At 37.4% G+C, this 23,314-nt stretch overlaps 1 protein-coding gene across 7 annotated transcripts; it reads right to left on the reverse strand.

The window, feature by feature from the left end:
- Positions 1 to 4,686: 4,686 nt before the first annotated feature.
- Positions 4,687 to 23,281, reverse strand: ZNF829 (zinc finger protein 829). Of its 7 annotated transcripts, none has more exons than XM_036832952.1 (5): positions 23,023 to 23,281; positions 22,296 to 22,353; positions 17,119 to 17,245; positions 16,718 to 16,813; positions 4,687 to 6,943 (listed from the first exon to the last, which is right to left on the reverse strand). In XM_036832952.1, exons 2-5 carry the CDS (start codon positions 22,326 to 22,328, stop codon positions 5,964 to 5,966), a joined length of 1,236 nt encoding a protein of 411 aa, XP_036688847.1. In that variant the 5' UTR covers positions 22,329 to 22,353; positions 23,023 to 23,281; the 3' UTR covers positions 4,687 to 5,963. The 7 variants fall into 7 exon arrangements, with proteins under 7 accessions (XP_036688847.1, XP_036688846.1, XP_036688844.1 ...); XM_036832951.1 differs by having other exon boundaries at positions 22,296 to 22,369; XM_036832949.1 differs by having other exon boundaries at positions 22,918 to 23,281.
- Positions 23,282 to 23,314: the final 33 nt, after the last annotated feature.

Here is a 23,314-nt window from a genome sequence, read left to right on the forward strand (position 1 = left end):
TCTGGTAAGTTGTGATTCTCTGTATCCACGTGTCTGTGGGGAGCAGTTTACCCTGTGACCTTAATTCTCTGATGGATCTACGCAAGAGTTGATTTTCAGTTCATTCTGCTTTTTACTTGTTGTTATAACGGATTGATGACTTCCAAGCTTGTTATGGACTAGAAACTGGAAGTCTTATCTCTAGTTGATTTTTTGTAGTGACACGTTTCGATTCCCTCCTCATTTCCTTTTTTGTGTATTCTATAAATATTTTCTTTGTGGTTACCAGAGGAATTACATATAACATCCTAAAGTTACAACAATCCATTTTAAATTGATACCAACTTCAATTGCATACTAAAGCTCTATTCCTTTACAGTTGGCTCCTTCTCTTTATGTTATTGATATCACAAACTGAATCTTTATATATTGTGTATACTTTAACCTAGATTTACAATTATTTTTATGCATTTGTTTTTAAATCTTGTTTAAAAAAAACCCAAATTTTGCAAATCAAAATTACATTAATACTGTTTTTATATTTATACATGTATTTACCTTTATCAGCGATCTTAATATTTTTGATGGCTTACAGTTGTGTCCGGCATCCTGTAGTGCCTGATATTAGGGAGATGGAAAATACTCCATCCCCAAATTCCTAGCTTACCTGTAATGATTTCTTTAATTTCATTCTTTGATTCATGATTTTAGCCAAAAAACAAAATAAAAACCCAAACAGTTCCCAAACATATACACTTCCCAAAAATGTTACCAGTAATTAGGAGCAAATAGGACTTCATGTTCAAATTAGTTTGGATCACACTTGGATAAACCAGTTAAGTGGGAGTTCTGTCTCTTTTTTTTAACTGCACAGTTAATATGCTGCTGTGCATTATAGGATGTGGGATTATAAGGCTATTGCTAAGATGCAGACATAGTATTTGGAGGTAACTCCTAAAGTCACTCATTATATCCACATTCATTTTATTATAGAATGTAACATACTGTTTTGTTTTTAACAAAATATTTTGCAAAGTGCGTGGCAATGGTGAGATGCATTAAACTATAGGTGACTGGTGTTTTCTGGATCGCTAAATATTTGGAATGTGGACAGAATGGTAGTGATGATAGCAGTGACATCACAGCAGATGGGGTAACAACTCATTTTGAGATCAGGTTGCATGTATGTTGACATATGTAAAATGGTGAATATATGTTATAAGAATATATTAAAAATCCAATTCTAGGGACTTCTCTGGTGGTGTAGTGGTTAAGAATCCGCCTGCCAATGCAGGGGACACGGGTTCCATCCCTGGTCCAGGAAGATCCCACATGCCATGGAGCAACTAATCCCGTGTGCCACAACTACCGAGCCCTCGTGCCATAACTACTGAAGCCCATGTGCCTAGAGCCTGTGCTCTGCAACAAAGAGAAGCCACAGCAATGAGAAGCCCGCACACCTCAATGAGGAGTAGCCCCCGCTCGCCGCAACTAGAGAAAGCCCTCGCACAGCAATGAAGACCCAATGCAGACAAAAATAAATAAATTTTAAAAATCCAATTCTAATAATGCTTAGAAAAATAAAGCTCAAGGAAACATAGAAGATATTGGGGCTTGGTCAAACAAATTCTTAATCTTATGGAGTTTAGATATATAAATTCCAGATTTCCCATAGGAATTATCTTTTGTTGCATTTCAAGAATCCCTCACTATGGATCTATTTGTTTTCTGAGTTTGGATAGCACAGAATACTGTGTTAACCTAATCTATTTGACGTCTGTGTTTCAGAAAGTGACTCCAGGCATACCTCAGAGATATTGTGGGTTCGGTTACAGACCACTGCAGTAAAGCGAATATGGCAATAAATTTTTTGGTTTCCCAGTGCATATGAAAGTTATGTTTATACTATACTGAAGTCTATGTTTACCCTACACTGTGTAATCTATTAAGTGTGGCAGTAGTGTCATGTCTAAACAAGTACATACCTTTAAAAAATACCTTATTGCTCAAAAATGCTAACTATCTTTGGAGGCCATCAGTGAGTTATAGTAGTAACAATCAAAGATCACTGATCACAGATCACCATAACAAATATAATAATAAAAAGGTTTGAAATATTGCAAGAATTAACCAAAATGTGACAGAACACAAGTGAACAAATGCTGTTGGAAAAATTGTGTTGATAGACTTGCTCAATGCAGGGTTGCCACAAACATCCAATTTGTAAAAACGCAATACCGAGAAAATGCAAGTAAAGCGAAGTGCAATAAAATGAGTATGCCTGTATCTAGAGCAAAGGATTGATGAACTTTTTTCTGTAACAGGCCAGATGATAAATATTATAGGCTTTGCAAACCACTTAGTCTGTCACAGGTACTCAACTCTGTTTTAGTGTGAATGCAGCCAAAGACAATATGTAAGTGAATACATGTGGCTCTGTATTAAAAACTTTACTTATGAACAATGAAATGAATTTCATATAATTTTCCAATATATTATTTTTCTTTTCATTTTATTTCAACCACTTAAACTGTAAAAACCATTCTTAGCTGCAGGCCATACAAAAACAGGCAATGATCTGAATTAGTTTACTGACCCCTGACTTAGAGTTTGATGTAAGTTTTATCGAAGTATTTGATTTCTGAGTTTAGGTATGGATTCAGATTATGATGAATATCTGTATTCTTTTAATAGACTGCTAGAATAAATTTTCATGTTTGCAGACTTAGTACTATATGACACTCAAATTATTATATTTTTGACATCAGGATTATGTAAAACTCACAGAACAAGATGGCAAGCTTTTTCTCTCATTTGATTTGTAAATTCCTTGAATATTTGATAGATTTTGCCCATAAAATGATCTGGCTTGGTGATCTCTTTAAGTAGAGATTACATCAAAATATTATTTCTGCATTGTTTGGGTCTATTAAGGGTTTACATCTTTTGGAGTTAATTCTGTCATTACATTTTCCTACAAATATCACATATTTCACTTGATTTCCAGATATTAGTAAATACATTAATCTCTCTAAACATAATCATGTCCATATATAATTTATGTATTCATCTGTCTTCTATTTTTTCCATCAGAGTTACCAATGCTTGTATCTATATGTATTTTTTTCGGACAAAGAAATAATTTTACTTTTTCCTTGAAGTATTTTTGCCTTTTATTTTTACTGATACCTTTTATTCTATATTTGGATTTAGTTTGCTTTTATTTTTCTAGCATTTTGGCTTGTACATTTAGTTCACTTATTAATAATTTTTTTTCCTTTTGGCCGTGACATGCAACTTTTGGGATCTTAGTTCCCTGACCAAGGATTGAACCCCGGCCCTCAGCAGTGAGAGCGCGGACTCCTAACCACTGGACTGCCAGAGAATTCCCTGTTAATAATTTCTTCATGTTTTAATATCCACATGCCTATTAGGCTATACATTTTAATCTAAATACAGATCTGGCTGCCTGTCAACCCTCAACGTTTTTCTACGTAATGTGCTTATTTTCATATATTCATAATTCAGGGATTGATTTCCTTCTTAACTAATATTTGGAGGGGTGTTATCAATATTCAGATATTGTTGGCTATCATATTTTTTTCCCATTCTGGAAAAGAATGTGACCTACATGTGTTCTGCTTTGAGGGGGAAGTGATTATTAATATTTCATGTTTTGCTCTTTTTTGACAAATGTGTTTTCAACTACTATAAATAGGTTTTTTTGATGGGTATGAAATTGTGCAGCATGAAATATGAGGTGTGAATGTAGGCTTATTCACCCATTCTTTGTCTTTTTCTTAGGATTTTAATTTTCTTTTTAAACTTCATGCTGAATAAGGAGTAAGTGTTGGTGAGATGCTTTTCTAAAAACATTATACCCACTGGTCTTTTTTCATTATAAATTCTTTGATATAAATTAAGGTGTGAACATGATGAAACATGGTAAAAGTCCTTTCCACAAATAATAACAGTGAAAATATTACTGCTAACGTTGGATAACTATCAGCTAGTTACTGTATACTGGTAAGAGTCCCAACCATTTTACACTTAACTCATTTATCCTTACAGCAATCTAAGACACACATCATCAGTATATATTTATACAAAAAAAATTATAAAGCAGCACTTTTTCTACAAGCATTTGCTTATTTGGTTGTGTGTGCATGCACGTAAAAAAGTTTTTTTAAAAGGTCTCAAAGGATAGGGCTTCCCTGGTGGCGCAGTGGTTAAGAATCCACCTGCCAATGCAGGGGACATGGGTTTGAGCCCTGCTCCAGGAAGATCCCACATGCCGTGGAGCAACTAAGACCATGCGCCACAACTACTGAGCCTGCGCTCTAGAGCCTGCGAGCCACAACTACTGAGCCCACCTGCCACAACTACTGAAGCCCGTGCACCTGGAGCCCATGCTCCGCAATGAGAAGCCACTGCAATAAGAAGCCCACATACTGCAATGAAGAGTAGGCCCCGCTCACTGCAAACAGAGAAAAAGCCCGCATGCAGCAAAAAAGATCCAACACAGCCAAAAATAAAATAAATTTTTTAAAAAAGTCTCAAAGGATAAAAACAAATTTGTAATAGTGATTATGAGGGAATTGGGAGTTATTGGCAATTTTTTATAGGAAGAAAATGTTCATCAGTTATTTCAGCACTGATATTTAATGTTTTTTTTAAGTTTCAAACAAAAAAAGTACTAAAGTTGCATTTAGAAGGCAACTTTTCTAACTGCAAAGTTTAAACAGGCACCAAAATGTTTATCGGTAGTTATTTAGCAAAATGATAGTCGACCACAGAAAAGATTATTATGATACCATTAAAAAGAATGATACATAAACATCTATACTTGCTGAAATAGTAGCATGATAAAAGCAGGTTATGGTACAGCATGCATGTCACGATTACACTAAATAAAGCCTGGAAGGATATGTTGTGATAATTTGAAGTAGTCATCTCTGTTTGGTAGGCTTACAAATAATCTTTATTTTTTTCTTGGTGTCCTTTTTTTTTTTTTTTTACAATAAGAAAATATTAATTTTACAAAAGGAAAAAAGAATACAGCTGCCTTCAAAAACAAAGTTATAATTCCACCATGAATTCAAAGATAGCCTATGTAACACAATTTACAGTGTAGTAATTCTGTAGGCCACAGATATAGAAAAGACGGCCCTAAAACATAAGTTAGTACAACCTATATAACCAAAACAGAGAATAAATGGGAAGGAATTATGGAATAAGTAGTTTGGGGATAGAATCTTTTTTTGGGGAAAAGGGTGTTTAATTTAGACCTTGAATTCACATTTTAAAATACATTTGATTAACTTTATGTATAAAATTACAAATACATTAGAAAACAGTGTTAACAGAGTGTAATTGGTTGAAATATGCTGAGGTCCTAACACCTGGTATCTGTGAATGTGATCTTACATGGAAGTAAGGTCTTTGCACATATAATCAAGTTAAGATGAGGTCCTTAGGGTGAGCCCTAATGCAATATGACCAGTGTCCATATGAGAGAAGAGACACAGAGAGAACACAGTGTGAAGATGGAGGCAGAGATTGGAGCAATGCGTCTACAAGCCAAGGTATGTCAAAAATTGCTGTTACAAGAAGCTAGGAGATAGGCATGGAACACATTCTTCCTCGGAGCCCCAGAAGGAACCAACCTTGCCAACAACTTTGATTGTGGGTTTCAAGGCTCAAAAACTGAGAGAATAAGTTTCTGTTGTTTTAAGCCACCTAGTTTTGTGGTACTTGGTACTTTGTTATAGTAGCCCTAGAAAACTACTACAGAGAGGAACTTTGATCATGCATTATCTGGGATTTTTTGTTTATTTTTTGCATTACCTGTTTTAAAAAATATTATTATAAAGGTTATCAAAAGGGCCTATCATTTATCCAATATGAATTCCTTCATGGTGGATGAGGTCACAGCAACTACCAAAGGCCTTTCCATACTCCTTGCAGTCATAAGGGCCTTTCATTTATCCAATATGAATTCCTTCATGGCGGATGAGGTCAGAGCGACTACCAAAGGCCTTTCCACATTCCTTGCAGTCATAAGGTTTCTCACCAGTGTGAATTCTTTGATGTCGAGTAAGGTTTGAGCCTTTATTAAAAGCCTTTCCACATTCATTACATTCATATGGTTTTTCATCTGTATGTATTCTCTGATGTTGAATAAGTTCTGAGCTCTGAATAAAGGCCTTTCCACATTCTTTACATTCATAGAGTTTCTTGCCAGCATGAATTCTGTGATGGTTAGTAAGTGTTGAGGCACTACTAAAGGCCTTCTCACATTCCTTACACTTATAAGGTTTCTCACCAGTATGCATCCTGTGGTGTTGAATAAGCCTTGAATGTTGAGTAAAGGCTTTCCCACATTCCTTACATTCATAAGGTTTCTCACCGGTATGAATTCTCAGATGTGGAAAAAGTTGTGAACTCTTAGTAAAGGCTTTTCCACATACTTTACATTCATAGGGTTTTTCACCAGTGTGAATTCTCTGATGATCATTAAGGTTTGAGCAATAATTAAAGGCTTTTCCACATTCCTTACATTCATAGGGTTTCTCACCAGTGTGAATCCTCTGATGTTGAGAAAAATATGAACTACAACTAAAAGCCTTGCCGCATTCTTTACACTCATAGGGTTTTTCACCAGTGTGAATCCTCTGATGTCGAGCAACAAGTGAGCCACGACTAAAGGATTTCCCACACTCCTTACATTCATAGTTTTTTTCAGCAGAATGAATTCTCTGATGTTGAACAAAGTGTAAGTTTTGATTAAAGGCTTTTCCACATATTTTACATTCACAGGGCTTCTCTTCATTAATAGTTTTTTGATGTGGAATAAGAAACGTGGGCTGAATAAAAGTGGGTATGTCTTCATGGGTAAACATCACTTGACTAAAATGTCTCTTCTTTAGAGAGAGTAACTTGGTCTCACACATGGATTCCAGATCTGGAAGAAAATAAAAAGGCATACGCTCATTTTTCCTATGCTGGGAAAGGTTAAACTTCTGAAAAAGAAATGCAAAGATTAAGCTGAAAATATTTGGGAAAGTAAATGCTTAGACAGTTCTCAAATATGGCTAGGCAATTTGTAAAATTGATAAGAAAAGCACAGACATTAAGGAGAAGCAACAGAGGAAGTTGAAGAGGGTAATTAGGGAAATAGATGGCCTCTATAATCCTGGTGTGGATCAGAATCACCTGCAACTTCAATGAATCCACACTATTCAGGGCCATCTTCCACATTATACAGTGATTCTAATCATATATACATTTATATAAGCATATACTCACACACAGAGCGTCATACTATATGTTTTGTTATTTGTGGATAACTGTCATACCTATAGGACTACTAAGGAATAAATGTGTTGAAATGTATAAATGGGGGTGGGGGAGGGTCAGCAACTCTAAGCAAAGGGTATGTTGTTGGCAAATTCACACTGGGGGACAGCCCTCAACAAGTCTAGGGTGCTGAATGAAACTGGTGAGAATGGCAGACACGTAAATTTCTTCTGTGAATAGAGCCTCATATATGTTGGGGATTCACTGAAAATAGTTTACCTTGGAATTCTGTGATGCTGATGCTGGGAAAGAGAAATGGAGTCTTCAAGTCATGGCAATTACTAAGAAGGGAGGAAGCTTGAGTGTTAGAAAGAAGAGAATAAGAATGAAACATTCTCTGTGAGAAAATAGGAACTCCATGTCAACATTTTCTGCCACTCTGCATATGTCTGCTAATTACCATGAAAGCACTGTAAGTATTGATTTGGGGCTTACAAATAAATCTTAGTAAGTGAATTCATAAATAATCTGTGAGTAATGAGGATCAATTGTATTTTTAATAAAAGGGGGGCATAATTTCTGTTAAAAATGGCAGACAGTATATATAAGTTTACCAATTCTTGTTCATGAATCCACAGGAAAATTCTAGTAAAAGCTTAACAAGGGGAAAGGAAAACCCCACTAGGACAAAAGATACTGGAGAAGAAACAGTAGCAATAAAACTTGGAAACTGGAAAGCCAATGGATGAGTGATAAGTGAATGCAGACTGGAGAATATCAAATTGAGCCAACAGTGGGTAAATTCCACAGTACTGATTCATGGTGCAAATCCCTACAAATGCACAAGAATTGGAGGCATCAGGCACTTCTAACAGTGGAGTGCAGAGAACAGTAAAAGCTGAAGGATGAGTTCAAAGACTGTATCTCCTCCCCATCCCACAGGACAGGATGATTATAGTTTTCCATTCTCGCAGAAAACTAGAAATCTAGAAAAATGGAACCAGAGAAAATCTGGACTCAGGAATATCCAGCATAGCTGTGGGCATGGGTACTGAACTGAGGAGAAAGAATTAACAGAAAATATACATACTTGTGATACAGAAAATACATCTGGTCTTTGTTTCCAGTTCCTGGCACAGAGCTTCAAAAACCACTGGAACTTCAAAAACCACTAGACTGTCTTTTGTTATTCACAACAAGTGTCTTTTGATCATACCTGAATTATGATAAGGAGGTGATTCACAATGGACCCTTAGTTTCAAGGGATGGCACTGGTCACCACTTCCCACATAATGACACCCCCAGTAAAAAACTTGGCAAGGATTGGGGGAAGCTTCCTGGTTGGTGAACATATCTATGTACCAGAAGAGTACAATGTCAATAACACAAAGTGTGGATAGTGAGAAGTAAAAGTGTTTTTGTATGTGACTGAAGTTAAATTGTTATCAGCTTAAAACATACTGTTATATTTTTGAAAGCCCAATGATAACCACAAAGAAGATACCTTATAGAGATTACAGAAAAGAAAAATAAAAAGGATTCAAAGCATATCAATACAAAAAATCAAAGAAACAAAAGGAAGGCAGCAAGAGCGGAAAAGCAGGACAAAAGAACTACAAAAAGAACAGAAAACAATGAACAAAATGGCAATAGTAAATCCTTCAATAATAACTTTAAATGTAAATGGATTAAACTCTCAAATCAAAAGAGACTGGCTGAATGGAGAAAACAACAATATCCAACTATATGATGTCCTCCAGAGACCCACTTTAGATTTAAGAACACAGATAATGGCTGAAACTGAGGGATGGAAAAAGATAATCCATGCAAATGGTAACCTAAAGAGAGCAAGGGTGGCTATACTTACATCAGATAAAATAGACTTTAAGCTAAAACAGATTTTAAGCTAAAGCTGTCACAAGAAACAAACAAGGATATTATACAATGATAAAATGGTCAATTCACCAAGAAGCTATAACAATTATAAACATACCTGCACCCAATATCAGAGCACTTAAGTATATTAAGCAAACACTGTCAAAACTGAAGGGAGACATAGACAAAAATACAACAGCAGGACACTTCCATAGCCTACTTTCAATAATAGATAGAACAATCAGACAGTAAATCAAGAAAGAAAAGTGACTTGAACAATACCACAGGGCAAATGAACCTAAATGACATATATAGAATATTCCATTCAACAGCAGCAGAATATATTCTTATCAAGCATACATGGAACATTCCCTAGGATAGATCACACATTAGTTCACAAAATAAGTCTTAAGAAATTTAAGATGGAAACCATATCAAGTATCTTTTCTGACTACAGTGGAACAAAACTAGAAATCAACAGCAAAAGGAAAACTGGAAAACTCACAAATATGTGGAAATTAAAAACACACTTTTGAACAACCAATGGCCCAAAGAATTAGAAAATATCTTCAGACAAACAAAAACACTTATGGGATGCAGAAAAAGCAGTATGAAGAGGGAATTTTATAGTTCCTACATTGAAAAAGAAGAATCGCAAATATACAACCTAACTTTACATTTCAAGGAACAAACTAAACCCAAAGTTAGCAGAAGGAAGGAAATAATAAAGATTAGGGCAGAGATAAATGAAATAGAGAATAGAAAAACAGAAAAGATCAATGGAACTAATAGTTGGTTTATTGAAAAGATAAATAAAATTGACAAACTTTTAGCTAGATTAAGAAAAAAAGAGAGGAGACTCAAATAAAATCAGAAATAAAAGAGACATTATAACTGATGTCACAGAAATAAAAACTATCATAAGAGAATACTATGAACAATTATACACCAAGAAACTGGATAAACTGGAGGAAATGGAAAAATTCCTAGAAACATACAACCTACCAAGACTGAATCATGAAGAAACAGAAAGTCATGAAGAAACAGAAAGTCTAAACAGAAAGTCTATAACTAGTAAGGAGACTGAATTAGTAATAAAAAGCCTAGGCTCTTCTTTGTTGGGAGGTTCACTAGTGAATTCTACCACACATTATGCCAATCCTTCTCAAACTCTTCCAAAAAAACTGAAGAGCAGGGAAGACTTCCAAACTCATTTTATGAAGCCAGCATTACCCTCAGACCAAACCCAGACAAGGAAGTCATAAAAAAGAAAATTACAGGCCAATATCCCTAATGAATATAAATGCAAAAATTCTCAACAGCACACTAAAAGGATCATACATCATGACCAACTACGATTTATCCCTAGGATGCAAAGATGGTTCAACATACAAAAATCAATGTGATATACCACATTAACAAAATAAAGGATAAAAATCACACAATCATCTCAATAGATGAGAAGCATTTCATAAAATTCAACATCCTTTCATGACTAAAAACTCTCAACAAACTTAGAAGTAAAATTGTCCCTATTTGAAAATGACATAGAAAACCCTAAAGGCTCCACATAAAAACTGTCAGAATTAAACAAATTTAGTTTTCAGTTGCAGGATACAAAACTACAGTGTTTCTATACACTAACAATAAACAATCTGAAAGGAAATCAGGAAAACAATTCCATTTATAATAGCATCAAAAGGAATTAAATACTTAGGAATAAACTTAAATAGGGAGATGAAAGACTTGTACAGTGAAAACTATAAAACATTGAAGAAATTAAAGATGACACTAAATGGAAAGCGATCGCATGCTTGTGGACTGGAAGACTTCATATTGTTAAAATGTAATCTACAGATTCAATGCAATCCCTATAAAAATCCCAATGGCATTTTTTACAGAAATATTAATAGAAAAAAAATTGGAAGAGCTAAAAATAATCTTTAGAAAGTGTAAGAAAGCTAAGCGGTATCACACTTTCTGATTTCAAAGTATATGACAAAGCTACAACAGTTAAAACAGTATGGTACTGGCATAAAGACAATCACATAAACCAATGAAACAGAATATGCTAAGCACGTTTTAAAGATTTATTTAACTCATTAATGAGAGGGCCAGAGGAATGATCAAGCTAGTTCCAATTATCTAGGAGAGACTGAGTTCATATGGTATCCTAAAGAAAGAATGCAGGAATAACATCACTAAGTTGGATACAAAAACGAGTTACTGTGTTATAGGATAATAAAACTATACCTTTCGGCTACCTTTTCCACCAGACGAATCATTCGCAACTTATCAATCTTTTTAAATTTAACATCTAATTTTAAGAGAACCTGGTCCCTAATGAGTAGTAAATAGTAAGTGAAACAATGATACATTTCCCCAGATAATTAAATAATCCTCGAATGGACCTGATAGATGATACACTGGTATGACATTTGAAAGACATGAAGTATTTATCCTTTTGCATTATTTTCAATTTTAGATATATACCCCAAAGTGGGGCATATGTATACCTGTTTAAGTAGTACCAGATGGCTGTAGAGAAAGGCAACACCACTGTATACTTTCACCAAAAGTGCGTAAGAATTTCTTTGTCCCCACCCACAGTTGTCATTATCCAGCTTTCTACTTTTCTAGCCTAATAAGTGAAAAGTGATATTTCATTATTGCCTTCATTTGCATTTCTAATTATTAATAAGTATGAACATCTGGTAGGCTTATTAGCATTTTAGCTTTGTTAACCTTTATTGGTATTTTTACTGGGGTCACTAACTTCTTCCTCTTAATTAGCAAGTATCTTCTAGTCTACTCTGCATTAAATTTATCTATTGTGTCCTTCATTTAGCAGAAATCCTTAATTCAGATGTATTTCCAGTTCATGTTTTTGCTGTATGGTTTGTACTTTTGGAGTTTTATTTATTTATTTATTTTTAACAATATGTACTTAAAAAGGGAAAAAGAAAAGCTTCAAAACCAGAGTGTGATGCCCTGTTAAGTATGTCTAATATGCATTCAAAGTATTGGAAAGCAATTTTACCAAAGGGCAATGTCACTAGGACATGTGGACCGTAATTACAAAAGAAACTTTGAAACATAAAGGTGCCCATGGAAAAGAATAAAGAGAGGGAACAACGGCAAGGACACAGAACAATGAGCAGGTGCTTTGAGAGTAAGACTCTAAGAAATGACTTGGACATTGGCCCAGGGCTGAGGTGGATATCTGGCCAACAGTCTGGGTTCCGAAGGGGAAGAATACAATTAGCAGGATTCAAGAAGGCACTGCTGCAGCCTCCAAACAAGTCTCTAGTTCTCATTCCCAAGTGGATATGCTTTCCAGATTTCAACAAGGTCTCCTTGGGAGGATTAGCTCTCCGCTGTGTAGTAATGATACAGAATACCTAAGAGAACATGGTCTATGATGGGGAAGATCCAACACGACCAGCAGCTTTTGCATGTGTTGCTTTTTGGAGGGTCCTTGCTACCCTTTCCATGTTTTTTTGTTTGTTTTAAAAATATTTATTTATTTTGGCTGCACTGGGTCTTAGTTGCAGCACATGGGATCTTTAGTTATGGTATGCACGAGGGCTTCTTAGTTGCAGCACACAGACTCTTAGTTGAGGCATCCATGTGGGATCTAGTTCCCCAACCAGAGATCAGACCCAGACCCCCTGCATTGGGAGCACAGAGTCTTACCCACTGGAGCACCAGGGAAGTCCCCCACTTCCAGGTTTAAAGTCATTCAGAGGCACATCACCAATATAGTACTGCTTGAGCACTTCTCTGGCCTCAGATGAGTGGCCTACATCTTCAAAGCTTTCAGTTGCATCTCCACGAGCTTGTTCCAGCAGAACCTCTTCTCCACCAGGATGCTCGTTAAGAAAGCAGGTGACATCACAGACTTGCCCATGGATCACCAGCCATATCTCCTTCAGGGAGTTGCACTTTGCCACCTCCTCCAATCAGTAAAAGGTAACTGAGGTCTCGACTCCCTTGCCCTTTCCCATTGCTGCTGCTTGCTTCCACAGTCGCCACTGGGCCTAAGGTAGCTCTTCTCCACCGCTATCCAGGTTTCCGCTGCCAACTTCCTTGAGGTAGACTTCGTGCTCCTACTTTTGGAGTTTAAGGTAAGTTATCTTTCTTTGTCTATTTTTCACAAAGATTTTCTCTTTAAAAAGTTTAAATATTTAAAAATTTCCTTTTTAAATAATCGTTTTACCTTTCACGTTATATATTTAATACTATTTAATTAATTATTAAAAAGTGGAAAAAGAATAAACAGAGACCATGTGTAAAAGTATGGGGTCAAGGAAAGATAGAGAAGGGAGTGAGTAAGCAAGTTGGTAGGGAGGAAAAGCAATAAGAGAGACACAGAGAAATAAAAACAAAAAAAGGAAAAATACTCCAGAGGCTAAGCAAACCTTGGATCTGAAAAATAAGAAGGTGATATTAGATATTAAAAAATACAAGCCAAAGAAATAAAGACACTCGTACTGGCATCACACCATAACAAGACAATAGAGTGCGGAGAAAGACTCATATATGCGAATTTATTACCCAATAAAGATGGCACCAGAAATCAATGAAGAAAGCTCAATTCTTTTACAGATGATAGAGAGGAAAATGATTCAATTTATGGAGGAAAAAAATTCTGGATCCCTGCTTATAAAATATTTAAGGCTAGCTGAGACCTACTGAGGGCAAGGAAGGAGATTCACAAACTCCTGCCTAGGTTCCTAGAGCTTTGTTGAATCCAGAATTCTCTCTCAATGGAGGCATGGTCTATTTCTATCACTATCTCGATAGGTTACATCTACTTCCAAGGATCCAACAATTAATTTCTACTTGAATCAATACCACTTCTGTACTTTTTGCCTGTTCTATAACTTTCTTCTGAGCTTCCTATTTGTTCTTCTTGTTTGCTGAATTCTACTTTGTAGAAATAATTTACAGAAATGTTCTAGCTCCCACATTAAACAATGAATTTCTTAATAAGTCTACATATTTTTTAAACTATGTAGCACCTAGCAGACTACTTGCACAAATTAAAAAATCAAACTTTTTTAGAAGACTGTTCCAAAATGTTAATTCTCCAGAAACTGATGTATAAATTTATTTTAACCTTAATCAAAATGTCAGCAGTTATTTTTATGTGTGTGTGAATATTAATAAGCTGATTCTAAAATTTATAATGAGGACTTCCCTGGTGGTGCACTGGTTAAGAATCTGCCTGCCAATGCAGGGGACACGGGTTTGAGCCGTGGTCTGGGAAGATCCCACATGCCGCGGAGATACTAAGCCTGTGTGCCACAACTACTAAAGCCCGTGTGCCTGGAGCCCGTGCTCTGCAACAAGAGAAGCCACCGCAATGAGGAGCCCGTGCACAGCAATGAACATACAACGCAGCCAAAAATAAATAAATTTATGAAAAATAATTATAATAAAATAAAATAAAATTTATATGAAAATTACCAAGAAGAAGAAGCAGGAGAACTTGCTCTGCCAGATAATAAACCTTATTATAGACTACAGTACTATTATAGTGTGGTATTGGGACAAAGGTAGACAAGCCAATGGAACAGAATAAAGTTCAGAGACAGACTCACAGATATGGCAACACATGATTTATGACAAAAGTAGCATTATAGAGAGAGGGAAAAAGTCTTTTCAGTATACACTGCCTGGTCAATTGGATATTTATGTGGAAAAATAATGAAATTTGACCCCTACTTCATACTATATACAAATATCAGCTCTAGGAAACTGGAGATCTAAATGTAAAAGGTAAAACAATAAAGCTACTAGAATATAACACAGGAAGCATCTTCATGACTTTGGGGTAGGCAATGAGTCCTACACAGAACACAAAAAGCAACAACTATAAAGGAAAAGATAGATAAGCTTGACTACTTAAAATTAATAAAATTAAAAGACAGCACTAAAAGAATAAGAAAGTAAGCTATAGAGTGGTAGATGATATTTACAAAGGCTCATATACAGAATATACAAAAAACTCCTTCAAATCACTAAGAAAAATGAAGACAACCTAATGAATAGAACCAAGAAACTTAAACGGGCAAGTCACAGAACACACACACACACACCCACCCACACCCACCCACACCCACAGAATGTCTAAAATTAAAAGGTCTAGCAATATCAAGAACTGGCAAGGGCTTCCCTGGTGGTGCAGTGGTTAAGAATCCGCCTGCCAATGCAGGGAACACAGGTTTGAGCCCTGGTCCGGAAGGATCCCACATGCCATGGAGCAACTAAGCCCGTGGGTCACAACTACTGAGCCTGCTCTCTGGAGCCTGCGAGCCACAACTGCTGAGGACCGCACGCCTAGAGCCTGTGCTCTGCAACAAGAGAAGCCACTGCATTGAGAAGCCCGCGCACTGCAACAAAGAGTAGCCCCTGCTTGCCGCAACTAGAGAAAGCCCACACGCAGCAACAAAGACCCAACACAGCCATAAATAAATAAATAAATAAATAAATTTATTTTAAAAAAAGAACTGGCAAGAATGCAGAGCAATAGCAACTTTCACACTGCTAGTGGAAGTATAAATTGGTATAACCACTTTGGAAAACTGGCATTATCTTTTAAAACTGAACCAACACATATCCTATTACCCAGTAATTCCACTCCTGGGTATACACCCAAAAGAAATGTGTACATATATGCACCAAAGGAATGTTCACATAGCTAAAAACTGGAAAACAACCCAACGGTCAATAGTAGAAAAGATATTTATTTATAATAATTAGCAATATATAATACATACTATAAAATATATTCATAGAATGGAATACAGCATAGCACTGAGAATGAACTAACATCAGCTATATGCAATAACATGGATGATGTGTCCCATAAACAAAGTTGAGAAAAAACAAGGGCAAAAGAATAAATACTGTATGATTCCACTTATATTCAGCTCAGAAAAAGGCAAAATTATTTCATGGAGTTAGAAGTCAAGAGGAGGACAAAGAGGCTAGTGATTGGAAAAGGGCAGAAATGATTCTAAGGTGCTAGTAATTTTCTATTACTTGTCTTAAGTGGTGGTTACATGGATGCATTCACTTGTAATTCTTCACACTATACAATCACTCATGTAGTTTCCATATGTATGTTATATCTGAATTTTTTTAATGTAAAAAAAAATCAAATGTTTGATAAATGAAACAATGAACTACTATCCAGGACAACCTGGTTAATGAAGTTAACAAATACTTGGAAAGTAGATAAAATGAAAACCAGTATCGGAACACATACACACAACACACACACACTTCTTAGGGTGGGAATATCTACTGTTAATACAAGTCTAAATGCAGCAGATCCTATGAAGGAATGAAATCTAAAAGGTAGGTAGAATAACTCTTGGAAATGACAAAGGAAGGTACTTGCTACTTTGGACTAGGAACAAAGTATAAGAGGAAAAAAAGCAAGATACCTTTTTTATGGAAGAGGGCTTGGGTTTTTGAGGGGAGTTTTCTGATAACATCTTATATAGGTAATACCTTCTCAGGTTCTGCTCCTGCTCTATCACCTCTCACTTACCTGAACAAAGGCCTCTCGTCAGCTCTCTGTCAACCATCCAGGGCTCTTTTCCTTGTTCCAATAAGGAGATCACAGCTGGCTTAGAACTGGAAAGTCCTGATCACAAGAAAAGACATGGGACATGGTTATGCTGTTGGTGTCCCAGAAGCCAGATCCAGTCCCTTGGTGATCAAGAAAGAGATGCCCCTATAGGGAAGGACCGGAGAAAGATGAAGATGAAGCTTCAGCCACAGCCCAGTGGAGCTGCCCATTTCCAACTCTTCCATTCCATTCCAACTCAACCATTCCTTGGGGAACAGAGTGCAGAGATTTAGCTGGTTACTTGAAATGAGTAATTCACAATGGAGAAAGGAGACATTCCCAAGGGCAGACTCTGAATTTCGGGGGAGAGTTATCCTTACCCACTGAAATCAGGTTGCTGAAATTCTCCAACATCACTTCTTTGTATAAATTCATCTGACCAGAGTCCAGGCACTCCCATTCCTCCTGAGAGAAGTTTATAGACACATCCCTGAACATCACTGACCCCTGAAACAACAAACATGCTTTCACAATGGAAAGAGAGAAGAAAAAGATGATAGTAGATGAGGTGGTAGAGGGCTCTACAGAAAAGGACAGGGATTATTAAGCAAACTGAAGGAGCTGGAATCGATTATATCAATGTAAGTCAAGACATATCTCCTATATACAGAGGGGTATGTCTAGGAATGTGCAAACAGAGTGGACTTTTCCAATGAGATGAAATAGCAAGCATGCAGTTCAGTGCCTGGCCACAGTAAAGTCTGCATAAATGAGAATTCCTTCCCATGTTCCCTTTAAGCCCCAAGAGAGGGAAAAATGTGACGGACTTAAAAAAAAAAAACCTTATGATATATTTTGGACTAAAATTTCAGAATATCAGGGAAAAACAGAACTTTCCAAAAGCTTCTGTGGATCACATAAAAATTTTCAGGAATCAGAACGGCAATGGATTTCTCAACAGCACCATTTAAAACAAGAAAATGAAGTGATTCCTTTAATATTACAAAAAACAACAAATTCTGGCCGAGAATTCCACACACAGCCAAAGCTAGTATGAAGATAATATACGAAGCAAGATTAAATACCAAAATTGGTTTGCAATAGTAAGTCATGCTTTTCCCCTAAAAGGGGACGGAGGGGTGGTAATCCACGAGATAAGCTAAATTCTTAGAAGAATCCCTTGATCGGAAATTATGGCTTTGAGTTTTGTTGTTCTATTTCCTGAAAATAACTTGGAGATGCTCCTGATTTGTCCACCTACTGCTTTGATTCCTTGGATACCACTCATTCTTTCACTTTAAGCAAAAACAAGTAATTGTTGCAGAGGTCTCTGTATTTTGCAGCTGCCCTCTTGTAAGATGCACTTTTCCCAAAGAAAACAATTTTTAAAACCCATTAAAAAAAAGAAAGATTAAATACCAAGTTAGCGCGACGATTAAATCAAGACAATTCTAGGGACTTCCCTGGCGATCCAATGGTTAAGACTCCACACTTCCAATGCAGGGGGCGTGGGTTCGATCCCCGGTTGGGGAACTAAGATCCCACAAGTCATGTGGTGCAGCAAAAAAAAAAAAAGACAATTGTAGAACCACAGAGAATGAATGTTAAATTATCTCCTGTCTAGCTTTTCTCAGGAAGCTACTGGCCTAAGTGTTCCATCAAAACTAGAGAGTAAATTAAGAAAATGAAAGGTATTATATTCTGAAACTAGAAAACTAACATGAGAATGGTGAACAAAGTCCAGTATAATTGTAAAAGGCAAGTCCCCGAACAATATCTAGACCTAGAGAGCAGACCTAGAGAGCAACACCTAGAACAGGAGGACAGAGGACTATAGTAAAGAAACTGACTACTGAGCAAAGAAAAGAGTTCAGATTAAAGAAACAAAGCAGCTTAGTAGGTCCCCCTTTTCACACTGTAAGCTTCTAGCCTGAAGCAAGTCTGAGCTCAGAGAAAAGGCTTTAAATGAAATTTGCACATTATTACACTCAACTAGAGGTTGTAATTAGTAAAATGAGACTGATCTTGTGACTGAAAATAACCAAAGAATACCAAAGAGTGATCAAAACAATTATAGGGACTACACAAGCTTTTATTCAGGGCAACAAAAACATTAGCCATAGAATTGAGAGTGGAAATTATAGGGGGAAAAAATTCTTTTGCTTGCTCCCTATGGAGTCCTGCTTATTTCAAAGTGTTGGTTATAAGTTGATTTGATTTTCCAGGTACACAGTCATAGCATCTGCAGAAAGTAATAATCTTACACTCTCTTTTCTAATTTTTAACTTAATTTTTCCTCTTGTCTAAGTGCTTTGGTTAATACCTACAGAACAATGTTAAATAACATCGGTAATGCTGTATAACCTTGTCTTTTTCTGATTTTACCTGGAATGTTTCAGATATTTCCTGATTAAACATTAGGTTAGCTTCTAAGAACAAAATTCATTTTATTCCTTTTAAAATTTATTTTCCACTACAGTATACTACCTCCCTAGAGTTACTCCCATTAATATTGGGCAATAATCTTCATTACAGAGATGGCGAGTGTAATTAGAGGTTGATGGGGGAAGGGAACCAGATGCTCTGTTCGGGCTTTGGCACAGGAGAATGGATTAGAAAGACTCAGCCCTTTTCTGAAGAAATTCAGATAGAAAGGCCTTAAACTGAACAGACTTGGGGAGACTGATTCTCATCCTGACTTTCTTTGCCTCAGTACCAAACACACATTTTTAAAATTGAGAGTTCCAAATTTAGTTTCAGCTCCCAATTTATACCTTCAGAAAACACAATCCCTATTCTGAGTCCTCTACCTTGGTACACTCTAATTTTCAGATAAGAGAATCATAAAGTGAACTGATAGCCTTATGATTTGGTGAGCTCCCCAAGATTAGAAGTGTTGAAACATAACTGAATAAAGATATTTTTTTCTACCAGTTAGAGGAAGAACCCAAAAACTCTAGCTACCTGCCATGCCCTCCACTCCTGTCCTGAAACAAGGTAAAGTTCTTTTGCCTAATATTGCTTTGATTTTAGCTACAAGTATTAACTCTAAAAACCAAAAAGAAAGTAATAGACCAAAAAAAAAGGAGAGAAATTATAACCTATGTATAATTAGAGCCTAAGAAGAAGAGAGAGAATGAGGCAGGGCAATCTTTGAAGATGGCTGAGGATATTCCTGAACACCTATCCACAAATTCAAAAACTCTTAACAAATTCCAAGCAGATAAATAAAAAGAAATGCACATTTAGGCACATCATACTTGAGTTACAGAAAGCCAAAAACAGAGAGAAAGCCTTAAAAACAGCCAGAGGAAGAAAAGTCAAATTACCTCAAATGAGGAGCTAGAATAATTAAAAATAGGTTAAGTAAATAAATGGGATTATCGTTTTAAATATAAATATAGAATATTTGCATAACCTTGGGACAGGGAAGGATTTCCTAAATAAGATACAAAAAGATACCACCAAGGGAAAAAAATTTGATAAAAAATTAGGGGGACTTCCCTGGTGGTGCAGTGGTTAAGAATCCGCCTGCCAATGCAGTAGACACGGGTTCGAGCCCTGGTCCAGGAAGATCCCACATGCTGCAGAGCAACTAAGCCTGTGCACCACAACTACTGAGCCCGTGCACCACAACTATCAAAGCCTGTGTGCCCTAGAGCCCGCGCTATTAACTACTGAAGCCCGCGCGCCTAGAGCCCGTGCTCTGCAAAAGAGAAGCCACGGCTCCCTGGGGGCGCAGTGGTTGAGAATCTGCCTGCCAATGCAGGGGACACAGGTTCGGGCCCTGGTCTGGGAAGATCCCACATGCCGCGGAGCGGCTGGGCCCGTGAGCCACGATTGCTGAGCCTGCGCGTCTGGAGCCTGTGCTCCGCAACAAGAGAGGCCGTGATAGTGAGAGGCCCGTGCACCGCGATGAGGAGTGGCCCCCGCTTGCCACAGCTAGAGGAAGCCCCTGCACAGAAACGAAGACCCAACACAGCCATAAAAAAATACTAATAAATAAAATAAATAATTTTTTTAAAAAAAGAGCTATTATATGTAAGTTTAAAAAAAAAAAAAAAGAGAAGCCACGGCAATGAGAAGCCCGCGCACCGCAACAAAGACTCAACGCAACCAAAAATAAAAAAAAATAATTTAAAAAATTCAAATTTTATTCATAAAACTACCTTAAGGGAAGTGATAAAACAATCCAAATAGTAGTAAAATATAATCAAATAAGGAATCCATATCCGATAATATAAAAGAATTCCCATCAATCAATAAGAGATAATCCAGGGACTTCCCTGGTGGTGCAGTGGTTAAGAATCCGCCTGCCAATGCAGGGGACACAGGTTCCTGGTCTGGAAAGATCCCACATGCCACGGAGCAACTAAGCCCGTGTGCCACAATTACTGAGGCTTTGAGGCGCTAGAGCCCGTGAGCCACAATTACTGAGCCCGCATGCCACAACTCTGAAGCCTGCCCACCTAGAGCCCGTGCTCTGCCAACAAAGAGAAGCCACCCGCAATGAGAAGCCCGTGCACCACAACGAAAAGTAGCTCTCCACAACTAGAGAAAGCTGTGCGCATCAATGAAGACCCAACGGAGCCAAAAATAAATAAATAAATAAATAAATAATTTATATATTAAAAAAAAGAATAATCTAAGAGCAAAATAAAGATTTCAACAGGGTGTCACAAAAGAAGAAACCTGATAACCAATAAACATATGAAGTGGTGTTCAATCTCATTATTAATCATGGAAATTGCAACTCAAACCTATGTGCATCTATGTATATGTGTTTGTACAAATAAATATTTTAAATAAGTGTTTAAAGATTTCATTTCTGACACAACTCATCTGACGAATAAACCATAACTCATTCACAAAAAATAGTGTATCTTTGAAAAATGGTATTTACAAAGATCATTTGACAACACAGGAGAATGATACTTTTTAGTGAAAATATAGGATATAAAATGGTAAATGAAGCATAATTTGATTTTGGAAAAATAATGAAAATACACCAAAATATTAACACTAGTTATTTGAGTGGTCTCATTTCATTTTTTCTTGGTAATCTGTGTTTTTAAAATCTCTAAAACATTATGCTTTTATTTTAAAGTCATAATAAATACTGCATTTAAAAAGAAGAAAACTTGGGACTTCCCTAGTGGTCCAGTGGTTGGGACTTCGCCTTCCAATGTAGGGGGTGCAGGTTTGACCCCTGGTGGGGGAGCTGGGATGCCACATGCCTTGCAGCCAAAAAACCAAAGCATAAAACAGAAGCAATATTTTAACAAATTCAATAAAGACTTTGAAAATGGTCCACATCAAAAAAAAAAAATCTAAAAAAATTTAAAATATAAAAATAAAAAGAAGAAAACATGGCAAACAGAGTGGAGCCATTTTCCAAATAAGTAAACGTTAGGTATATGGGAGTTATTATGCTTCAGTAGCAGGCTCAACTATCCTTTTCTCCAGTGGGAAAATTATAGGAACCTATAATCAAATGGCATCTTTATTAAGCATTAACTTTCAGAAGAACGAAAGAAAAGAGGAAACCCCAACATACCCTGAAAACTGCTTGTAGAAGTTCAGCATGCATTGTTTCCTTCTCTTCTGCGCCTCACCTGGAGAAGGACAGAACTTGTAAAGTAGAAAGTCATCGTAAGACACCAGGTTTTTCTTGTTGCTCAAACTGGTCAGGTCACAGGTCAGCCCCATCCCCATCCCCCAGCACATAAAGGGAATGAGATCAGAGGAATGGGGCGTCCCGTCCAATCCCAGTGTCTCAGGAGAAAGCTGAGGTTACTGCTGTTGAGGTCAATAATCTAACCAAACCTCACAGAGATTTCCTAAGGACAGAGTTCTGGAGTAACAATCGCACAGTTGACAGGAGCCTCATACCCATACACACAGTGCCACATACCTTAAGCAGTCGTTCTTAAAACAAGGGAACACGCACTCCACATCCGCACACAGAGCCAAACATGGTATCACAGATACAATCACAAATTCAACACGAGACACATACACTCGCACAGTCGCAGGTACCCCAGTGTCGCGGGGCCACAAGGACACACCACCATAGGGGGGCACAGTCACAATTCCACAATGACAGGCATCCTATATCTGCACACGGGTCGCATAACCTCCCCCTTCTCACGCCGCTCCGCCCGCACAGGCCCAAGTACCGAGCTCCATATCGGCCTCCGGTCTCCTCAACTTAGGCCTTTCGGGTCCCCGGGGGTCCGAAGCTGCAGAGCTGAACCAGTTCCCCCAGGTGCCCACGATCTCACCTCAAGGATCTAACGCTCCCGCCAGGCGTGATGAAAAGTTCGAGTTCCCGCGAGAAGAGCACGCGTCGCCAGGCCCTCTGGGAAATGTGGTCCACAGCGAGCCCCACGGCCGATTCCTCTCAGCGCCCTCGCTGGGTCCACCCGAAACGACTGCTCCTGCAACTCTCAGAGTTTAGCCAGGTCTCAGAGTTGCAGTTCGCGGTAACTCGGCACGCTCGGGCTCAGCCACCAGAGCAGACCTGGCTCACCAGCCGCCCTCACACAGGAAACTCCTGCTCCGTTCTGGCCGGAA

This window comes from Balaenoptera musculus, chromosome 19, assembly GCF_009873245.2.
Source record: "Balaenoptera musculus isolate JJ_BM4_2016_0621 chromosome 19, mBalMus1.pri.v3, whole genome shotgun sequence".
NCBI lineage: Eukaryota > Metazoa > Chordata > Mammalia > Artiodactyla > Balaenopteridae > Balaenoptera > Balaenoptera musculus.

Excerpts from the sequence above, each read along its gene's own strand:
- ZNF829 (XM_036832952.1), bottom strand. The coding sequence starts at position 22,328 with ATGCATGCTGAACTTCTACAAGCAGTTTTCAGG. Across the intron at positions 17,246-22,295 it reads TTCTACAAGCAGTTTTCAGG|GGGTCAGTGATGTTCAGGGA; the intron begins GTATGTTGGGGT and ends TTGTTGTTTCAG. Across the intron at positions 16,814-17,118 it reads CAGCAACCTGATTTCAGTGG|GACTTTCCAGTTCTAAGCCA; the intron begins GTAAGGATAACT and ends TCTTGTGATCAG.